The sequence below is a fragment of the Myotis brandtii genome, unplaced genomic scaffold (genome assembly GCF_000412655.1).
Source record: "Myotis brandtii unplaced genomic scaffold, ASM41265v1 scaffold193, whole genome shotgun sequence".
NCBI lineage: Eukaryota > Metazoa > Chordata > Mammalia > Chiroptera > Vespertilionidae > Myotis > Myotis brandtii.
In genome coordinates this window covers 32,561-42,484 of record NW_005357191.1, presented here as the reverse complement: position 1 = coordinate 42,484, position 9,924 = coordinate 32,561, and the positions used below count along the sequence as shown (strand labels likewise).

General features: G+C 55.5%; 1 protein-coding gene across 1 annotated transcript in view; it reads right to left on the bottom strand.

Annotated features, from left to right (window-relative positions):
* OBSCN (obscurin, cytoskeletal calmodulin and titin-interacting RhoGEF) overlaps positions 1-9,924 on the bottom strand; it is a gene marked incomplete at its 5' end in the record, with an annotated part of 100,648 nt that overhangs the window by 60,373 nt on the left and 30,351 nt on the right. Inside the window, 7 exons of the mRNA XM_014538577.1 lie at positions 2,946-3,224; positions 4,207-5,077; positions 5,628-6,001; positions 6,543-6,818; positions 6,932-7,219; positions 7,484-7,759; positions 8,245-8,517. Of these exons, the coding sequence (XP_014394063.1) occupies positions 2,946-3,224; positions 4,207-5,077; positions 5,628-6,001; positions 6,543-6,818; positions 6,932-7,219; positions 7,484-7,759; positions 8,245-8,517 (2,637 nt within the window). The remainder of the gene's footprint in view (positions 1-2,945; positions 3,225-4,206; positions 5,078-5,627; positions 6,002-6,542; positions 6,819-6,931; positions 7,220-7,483; positions 7,760-8,244; positions 8,518-9,924) is intronic.

Below are 9,924 nucleotides of genomic sequence, written 5' to 3'. Positions count from 1 at the left end.
CCACCCATGCACCAGGCCTCTATCCTATATAATAAAAGGGTAATATGCAAATTGACCCTAACAGCAGAGCGACTGGGAATCACTGGTCACTATGACACACACTGACCACCAGGGGGCAGATGCTCAATGAAGGAGCTGCCCCCTGGTGGTCAGTGTGCTCCCACAGGGGGAGCTCTGCTCAGCCACAAGCCAGGCTGACGGCTGCCAGTACAGCGGTGATGGCGGGAGCCTCTCCCGCCTCCTCAGCAGTGCTAAGGATGCCCGACTGCAGCTAGGCCTGCTCCCCGCTGGCAAGTGGACATCCCCCGAGGGCTCCTGGGCTGCCAGAGGGATGTCTGACTGCCAGCTTAGGCCCAGTCCCCCGGGGAGCGGGCCTAAGCCAGCAAGTGGTTATTCCTCGAGGGGTCCCAGACTGCGAGAGGGCACAGGCCGGGCTGAGGGACCCTCCCGGGTGCACAAATTTTTGTGCACCAGGCCTCTAGTTAGAAACAAAGCTACTATGAGCATTTGAGTATAGATTGTGTTATGAATTTGAGTTTTCATTTCTTGAAAACTCAACAAAATGATGGTTGGGTCATATGGTAAATACATGATTCATTCTATAAAAAATTCCCTACCATGATCCAGAGTAGCTGCACCATTTTCCACTCCCATGTGGACAAAAAGGTTCTACATGCTACCTGACAAGCTCAGGGAAGGTGTGACAGTCTTGCAAAATCAAAGACCTAAAGTAACCACAAAGGATGGTCTGAAATTAAAACTTTTAAACTAAAAGCAGTTTATGGTGGGTAATCATGTCCTAGGCTAGGATCTTCCCTCACAAAAGTCAATCTTACCTTGACTGAGCCTGTCTATTGTCTTTTGCATCTACGATAACATACCTTTGGAATGTCAGGGTAACTCCTCTTTTTTCTGGACCCCTCAGGGCACAACCAATGCACCAGAGCAGAGACTACAAATCCTCTCATTGTTGCTTTTATCATGTTAATTGTTGACTATTAACTATCCAGTACCAACCTACCTAAAAGATGTATCATTTTACTTGGTATCCAATCCCAGAGGTCCCCCTCTTGCTTTCTCCCTTCTCCCTAATCTATCACCAATGAATTTAATGTAACCCATTTACGTCTCTTTTGATTGTAATGTATAAAATAAGGTGTAAAACTGCCATTCTCTGGAGCATTATCTCAATCTGTTGAAATCCTGGCAGTTTGGTTCAAATACTCACAAAAATTCTGTACAGGTTTGAATGTTTCTTACACTGACACCCACCAGCAGTGCACAAGGGTCCCATTTCTCTGGCCCCTCACCTGCATGTGGTGGCATCACAGTTTTTATGTTAGTCATTCCATTGTGTGCAGGGATGTTTTGCTAGGGTCCTGGTTTGCATTTTCCTGTTGGTTAATGTGTGGAAGACCTTTGACACATTTATTTGTCATCTCTGTGTCCTTTCCCCTGAAGTTCTGCACATGCTCCTGTTCTAATTAGATTTTTAAGCATTTTTTTACTATTTAAAATTGAGCATTCTCTATATAGTTTAGATAAAGTCCTTCACAAAATATATGGTTTGTGGATATTTTCTCTCAGCCTGTAGAATTTCATTCTCTCTCCCTGGCCAGTGTGACTCATTTGGTTAGAGCATTTTCCCATACACTATAAGGTGGCAGGTGCAATTCCTGGTCAGGGCACATACCCAGGTTGTGGGTTTGATCCGCAATGGGGGTGCATAAAGGAGGCAACCAAGCAATTAATGTTTCTCACATCAATGTTTCTCTGTCTCTCTCTCTCCCTTCCGCTCTCTAAAATCAATTTTTTTAAAATATATTTTATTGATTTTTTACAGAGAAGAAGGGAGAGGGATAGAGAGCTAGAAACATCGATGAGAGAGAAACATCAACCAGCTGCCTCCTGCACACCCCCCAATGGGGATGCGCCCGCAACCGGAATCGACCCCGGGACCCTTGAGTCCGCAGGCCGACGCTCTATCCACTGAGCCAAACCGGTTTGGCTCTAAAATCAATTTTTAAGAAATACTTCATTGCTCCACACCAGCAAAAGATTTTAACTCTGATGAAGTCCATTTTACTAATTTTTTCTTTTGCCAGTCAAGTATACAAAGATCTTTCCTAGCTCTAGGTACTGAAGATTTCCTCCTATTGTTTTTCTAAAGTTTTATATTCATATTACGCATGTAATCCATTTTGAGTTAATTTTCATATATGGTCTAGGTTCTTTTTTTTTCTTATAAATGTCCAAATTACTCCAGCACCATCTTGAAACTTTACTCCACTCAATTGCTTTTGCACTGTTGTCAAAAATCAGTTAGACATGTCCAGCTGGCGTGGCTCAGCAGTTGAGCGTTGACCTATGAACCAGGAGGTCTCAGTACGACTTCTGGTCAGGACACATGCCCAGGTTGTAGCCTCCATCCCCAGCAGGGGATGTGTAGGAGGCAGCTGACCAATGATTCTCATCATTGATGTTTCTATCTCTCTTCCTCTCTGAAATAATAAAAAAAACATATTTTTAAAAAATCAGTTAGACATATTTATAGGGACCATGATGTGGTCTTTTCTATGACCATCCTCCATCCTGAAGCCATCTAGAGGCCCTCCAGGAGTCACTGCTTTAGTGACTTATCACTTCAGAATTTTAAGAGATTTAAGAGCTCTAAGCAGGAACCAGGGATGAGACCTAGTACATATTTCTTATTGCCCACAGTGCCATTAATCACCCACCATGCCCCAGGACACCTCCAAGCCTTTCTGGGTCCCTCCTCAGCCCTGATACTTCTCAAAGAGTTAAGGCCCCTATCCCCACTCCAAGAGGCTCCTAGAGAGCTCTCCATCAGCCACAAGACATCATCCAACCCAGCACTGCCCCTCCCAGCCAGGAACTCCTGAGTCACCCACCCTAGGCCAGCAAAGCAGGCCGGCCACACTCACAGTCCACTCGGAGCTCAGCCTTGGTGGAGGACACACCCATGCTGTTCTCAGCCAGGCAGCGGTAGACACCCATGTCTGCAGGCACCACAGCCGTGATGATGAGCTGGTGGCCGCCCTGTTGGTCATCACTGATCATGTAGTGGTCATCCTCCTCCAGGATCCTCCCATCTTTGAACCAGCGCACGCTGGGTGCGGGCTGGCCTGTCACCACACAGTCGAAGCTCACAGGGTACCCGTCCAGCACCTCCTGATTCTGCAACTCAGTCAGGAACACTGGGGCTGGGAGGGACAGGCAGGGTGTGCAAGTTAGTAGCAGCCCCCGTGCCCAATCACCTGGGCTGCAGCGGTGCACACGCGTGACCCACAAGGGAGAGCACTCACAGACTAAGCGGCTAAACAGCACTGTCTCTGCTCTCTGAGCTCTTCCCTCCTCCCCATTCTCTAGGGCAGTGGTCGGCAAACTCATTTGTCAACAAAACCAAATATCAACAGTACAACAATTGAAATTTCTCTTGAGAGCCAAATTTTTTAAACTTAAACTATATAGGTAGGTACATTGTTATTTACTTAATTAGGGTACTCCTAAGGCTTAAGGAAGAGCCACACTCAAGGGGCCAAAGAGCGGCATGTGGCTCGCAAGCCGCAGTTTGCCGACCACGGCTCTAGGGGAGTCCTCCCTTTGTCAGCCTGGCTCCCAAGCCACCTTGTGGCCAGAGGGACAGCAGACAGGAGGCCTGGAGGAGGGGAAGTGGAGGGAGGACCAAGGCATTATGGCTGGGAGTCCAGGGTTGAGGCCTCGCTCTAAGAATGGAGAAGGAAATTTTCAAGGCACAACACTGTGGGTTAAGGAAACCTCTTCTGCCATTTCTAGGGGCATACAAGTAAACAGTGATGTGGCTTTTTAATTAATTTTTGTTGCTGGAGCAGGAAATGGGGTGCAGACCAGACCACATGGAACCCCACCTTTTATACAGGTTGCATCTCAAACCCTCATGGAGAAAAAAACAAACAAAAGTCAGCATTCCCATAGCCAGTGCACAAATGAGAATGCTGAGGCTCTGACAATAACAGGCAGAACTGGGCGGAGCTGGAGCTCCATCCACCACAAACTTGGGCTCTGCCAACCTCAGTGGACAGCATCTGCCAAGAGCCAGAAGCTGGGACCCAGCCAACTCGTTGACCTCTCAGCTGACCCTGGTCACGCACCAGCCTCTCCTCTCCTCTCCCGCCCCATCCCACTCCAGGTGGCTCACAGACTCACCAGCCTCTGTGGTCCGCAAGCTGGGCACTGGCTCCAAAGGCACTGCGGGGGCAAGGGCCACCTTGGCAATGCGTATCTCCACCCCCCGGGGTCCCTGCTCCAACAGGCTGATGTCCACCCCAATGCCTAGCATGTTGAACATCTCCTGGAAGTGGGTGGCCGCCCGACGGGCCTCAGGCAGTGCCTCAAAGCGGATGCAAACCAAGTGCTCATCCTCGCGGTACGTCTGCCAGTCCCCAGGCTCCTCAGGTTCCCCTGAGCCCTCATCGGCGCTCAAGAAGATCTCCTCCTCCGAAACCTCAGCTGGGCCCTTGGTGCGGAAGAGGCGGTGCAGCCGCCGGGCTGCCCGGCGGAAGGCGTCATCCACTTCTCCACCAGAGGAGCTCTCAGCCTCACTCTCCGTCCCGCTGACAGCCACGTGGGCACTGTGGACCGTACAGCCAAACTTGCTGCTCACCTGGCAGGTGTAGCAGCCCGCATCCGCATGGCCCACGCCAGCGACCAGCAGAGAACAGGTGCCGTCCCTGAGCTGGTCAATGTGGTGGTGCCTGCCATCCGTCAGCTCCACTCCATCCTTCAGCCAACGAGCTTGCACGTCTGCCTTGCTGGACACCACACACTCTAGACGTAAGGTGTCCCCCACCTGTGCCTCAGTGTCTCCAAATGTGCTCCGGAACACAGGCCCCTCCTGCTGCCGTATCTCCTTCCGCACCTTGTAACCCTTGAAGGCAGCCTGGATCTTCATGGCTGCCTTGTCCAGAGATGGGTCACTGAGGTCCTCAATACTCAGGTCTCCTGGTGGTGGGCACACTGTGGTTGGCTGTTTCTGCTGCTTCTGCAGCTTTCCAGAAGGGACTGCTGGAGCCCCAACCTGTGTGCACAGATAGGGTAGGGAAACCAAGGCCTGGGTCAGGGAAAGGATGGGCAGGGGCCTCCGGGGTAGGCTGGCGGCAGAACCCAGTCTGATCCCAGCGCCAGCAGGCCACTCTGCCTCCGCTGCTGGCAGCTGCACTACCTTGGATCGATAAGTGGTTAAGTGGATGGCAGATGGATGAATAAATGTATGTATGGATGTATGTATGTATGTATGTATGGATAAATGGGTGGTATAGACCTATGGACAGCGAGTGAACGGATGGATGGTTGAATGATGGATGGGTGGGCAGATGGGTGAATGTGTGGATAGATGGTGATACATGGAGGTGCATGGATGGATAGGTTGGTGGTGGTAGATGCATGAATGGATAAGTGGATGGCTGTTGGATGGATAAATGGATGATGACGGATGGATGGACAAAGGCTTACTGAATGGATGGGTTGGTGGATGGTGAATGGGTGAATAAGATGATGCATGGATGGACAATGAGTGGTAAAGATCTGAGACACCCAAGCCTCCCCTGCAGGCCACGATGGAGGCTCACCTTACTGGCCAGTGGAGAGGTGCCAGGCTTCCCAGCCTTCTTGAGATAGGTGACCAGGGAAGGAGTGCCTGCTCGGGACTCGTCGTCAGAGCTGGTGTGTGAGAGGTCGGCCTCACCAGTGCGTGCCAGTTCATCAGCTGTGGAGTAGTCCTCAGATAGGTCAGGGGCCAGGTCCTCTGCCTCCTGCCGCTGGCGCTGCAGGCGCCCGTCCTCCTCAGGCAGCTCGCTGATGGAGTCCAGTGTGGGCTCGCGGCTCATGCGGCGCTTTCGAGCCAGGGCCTCCCACAGCAGGTGCAGGTCACCCTCCTGGGCCGCCTCGGGAGGCAGGCTGGGCTGTGCAGGGACCTCATCTCTGGATCCTGGTGTCAGCACCACTGTGGACAGCAGGAGACTGGTCAGCCAGGTGGGAACTGGGCTGCCGACTGTGGTTCCCCTCAATAGGCCTCTGCTGTCCACCTGGGCTTCTGGAGAGCTCTGATCGCACAGCCTTTACAAGGTTTCAGAGGCTCCAAACCACTTTCCTTGGGCCTCAACTTCCCCTGCTCAGGCCTCAGTCCTCAGAGTGAGGGGGGGATGCTCAGAGGTCATGGGGAGGTTCACACGCGGGGGGGAGGAGACACAGTGCAGGGGGACTCAGAGCACAGGAGCCTGAGGACTTAAGGGACCAGCAGTGGGTGTCAAGCACTGTGATGGCCAGGATCACATTCAGGGAGAGGGGTGCAGCCTAAGATGCCAGAGATATGGGCTCCGACATGAGGCTGAGCCATGCAGGGTCTGTGCGTCTCCCCAGCAAGCCTCAGTTTCCCTTGGTGTGAGGCAAACTCCCCAAGTGGACCCCTTGCTGTGGGGGTCTCCCCCACCCCAGGGTTTCCCCCCACTCCTCCACTCCCGCATGCTGGGCCCTGGAGGACGCACCCTGGAAGGCCACGGCAGCAGCAGAGATGGGATCCCTGGCAGGGCTGCAGCGGTACTCGCCCTGGTCCTCTGCTGAGAAGTCCCGAATCACCAGCGTCTGTCGTCCACTCTGGCAAAGAACCTGGAAGCGCCCCCCAGGCTGGATGCGCTCTGTTCCCTTCAGCCAGACAACCTCTCCAGCCTCCACCACCTCACAATCCAGACGCAAATCCTGGCCGGCCGCCACCTGCCGGCTCTCCAGAGCTTGGGGCTTGGGCGCAGGTCCCAGGGGCTCTGCTGAGGATGCGCACATCAGTAAGGACATGCCGACCTTCTTCTGGTTTAAGGAGGCCAAGTGCTCCAGGCTGGACCCCCCACCCTTATCCGCCAGGACTAGGGCAGCAACCTACCGAGCCTCACTGTCTGGGGCAGGTGCACGGGCTCTCCGGCGCCTGCAGGGCCCACAGCCGCCACGCGGAAGCGGTAGGTCTCCCCAGGGGCCAGGCCATCCACAACGCACTCCGGCTGGGACACCAGTTCGTGGCACAGCTGCCACTCCCCAGTGGCCGATGGTTTCATCTCCACCCGGTAGCCACAGAGACCGCCACCGCCATCGCTTGTGGGGGCCACCCAAGACAGCGTCACGGAGTGGTCACTGCGCCCCACCACCTCGGCGTCCTCCGGGGGATCCGGGAGGCCTGCGGGGGAGGGTGGTCAGTTTGGTATCCATTTTCTCATATGGGGCACAGCCCCTCCTGCCCTAGGGTCTGATTCTGGGGTGCAGTGAGGGCTCGGACAGATCACCCCCCAGGCCTGTGAGCAGACAGGTGCCCGGGCTCCTGTCTCCGGGAGCGAGGGTTGTGTGCCTGGGTGGAGGGACACGGAGAGCCTGCAGTAGCTTCTGGAGCTGGAACCTCCGACCCTACCCACCCATGGGAGAGTCCAGCACCCAAGCCACCCACCCAGCACGGTGAGCTGCGCGGAGGCCACGGCATCGCGGGCAGCAAAGGTGACTTCGCCGGCGTGGTGCGGCCGGGCGCGGCGCAGCAGCAGAGTGTGGTGGCTGCCATCTGCGGTCACCATCCAGTCCACGTCGTCAGGCTGCACTGCAGTCCCGTTGATGTACCAGGTTGCCTCGCCCACGGGCACCACCTCGCTGAGCGTGCAGCTGAAGTGGGCCTGCCTTCCTGCCCCCACGGCCGCATCCCGCGGGGGCTCCAGGACTTCCAGGCGCCAGCCTGAGGGTGGGGCCAGGGTGTGAGCTTGGGACCAGGATGGTGGCCTCTTGGTGCTGGGAGACCTTTCCCCCTCACCCCTTCCTCTACCTCTGAGCCAAGTCGGTGGCCCAGCTCGGGTGGGAGGGGTCTTAGAGATCTGATCTCTGAGATCATTGTTCTCCAAATTCCAAGCTTCATGTGGGATGGAGCCTCAGAGACCAACAGCCCCCCTTAACAGCCCTCCCCACTCTGCCCACCCTCCCCCTATAAAGGCAGTATCGGGTGGAAGGGGTCTGAGAGACCCACGCCCCCTGTGGCCACCGGTTCTCCTTGCACCCTGGCATCTGGTGGGAAGGGGTCTCAGAGACCCATGGCCACACCCTTACCCCATAGTGGGAAGGGTCTGAGGGACCTGCCCAACCTGCAGGCCCAGCTCAACCCCTCCTCACCCCTTCAGCAGAGTATCCAGTGGCAGGGGTGGCAGAGACCCCCACCCGCACACCCACCTCTGACGGTGAGGAACGCTGAGGTCACCACATCCCCAGCCAGGAAGGTCACCCGGCAGCTGTCCTGAGGCCGCAGGTTTTTGAGCAGCAGCAGGTGCCGCAGACCATTCTCGAAGTAGACCACCTCGGCGTTCTCTGAGCTGAGCACGGGCTGGTCATCCAGCAGCCAGGTGTGCGCAGCCACCTCTGGCCGGGACAGCTGGCACTCGAACAGCGCTTCGCCCCCCTCGGGCACCTCCACGTTTTCCAGGCCACGCACCACTGTATTCTTGGCTGGGGGATGGAGGGGTGACTCAGGGCTTGGGAGCCCTTACTGCCCAGGCCGCACAGAAATGCCCCCCATGACATAGGGCCAAACAGCGGGCCACCAGGAGGGAGACCAGTGATGTCCACGTGGAGCCTTCATGCATGTCCTCCCAAGGCCTGCCCACCTCATCACCACACTAGAGTCTGGATGGGGGTCTTCCCCACCTCACAGGTGAGAAGCCTCACAGGTGCTGCCACCCTTGCCCTGGCTGCAGGTGGGGCTCTACTTGTCCCCCTTCTCTCTGTCTCCAGGCCAGTGCTATCAGACCTGCTGGGCTGCTACTCTCACTCGCTGGGACCAGAGAGACCTCTGCCCATATTCCCCAGCCCTCTCTGGTTCTCTCCTAAAAAGTCCGAGAGTCTATAATAAATGGCCATGCGTTTTCCAGGGAGGCCATGAACTCAGTGCCTGACTGTGAGGCTTGCCACCTCCAGCACCGTTTTCAGGACAGGCATCCAGCAAGAGGAGTGACAAGAGGGGACACTGCAATGGGGATGAAGGAGGGATGCATGGGGACAGCGGGGAGTCAGGCCAGCGGGGTGATGGGTGCAAGGGGCCAGGTGGTGAGATCAGGCAGGAGAGGAGCTCCAGGTGACCAGGGTGGCCTGGATGCTAGGAACGGTCTGAGTTTGACCCACATGACAGCAAGGAGCCACTGCAGTCACTGAGCTGGTGGTCCGAGCCCACAGCCCCAACTGCTGTCTGGATACGTGCCCCAGACGGAACCCACACACAGCCAGGATGTACCCTCCCAGATCGGTTAGAGGCCAGGCCCATGCCATAGACAGGGGTGTCTGCTGTGGACAGGGGCCCAGGAAATGAAGTGGGGAGGGTGTTTCAAAACAGAGGACCTGCTGGGCTACCCACATCCCTCTCCCACTGCTTTCCCACAACAGAGTAGACTCCCCCTTGGCCCAGCCCCTCTCCTCCCGTTAGAGCGGACAGGGACTTAGGCGTCTGACTCCATTCTGCTGGATGGCATGATCAGGGCCAGCTGACTGAGACAGGAGCGCTGGGGAGCAAGGGGGAGGCAGTGAAGTCACTGATGGAGCTCACCCTTACTTCCTACCCAAGGATGTCACCATTGTGTTTGATAACCCCCCAGATTTTAAAGCAGCAGCAAGCCCCCTAGCGCCTACTGTCCCCACTTCCTTACTCTGCTCCTTCTCCAGCCTGTGGCTGAAGCCTCTACCCAGATGTCCATGAGCCCCAGACCCACCCCCCAGGCTGGGGACACACTGCTCCAATCACATTTCCAATGAGGATGTCAGGGGTGCTGCCGTGAATGAAGGGAGTTTTGTCTGTTCCCTGATGTGCTTGCAGGTGCCCAAAAAAAGTGTTTATAAAATTTAGTTGTTGAACTAGTGAGGGAA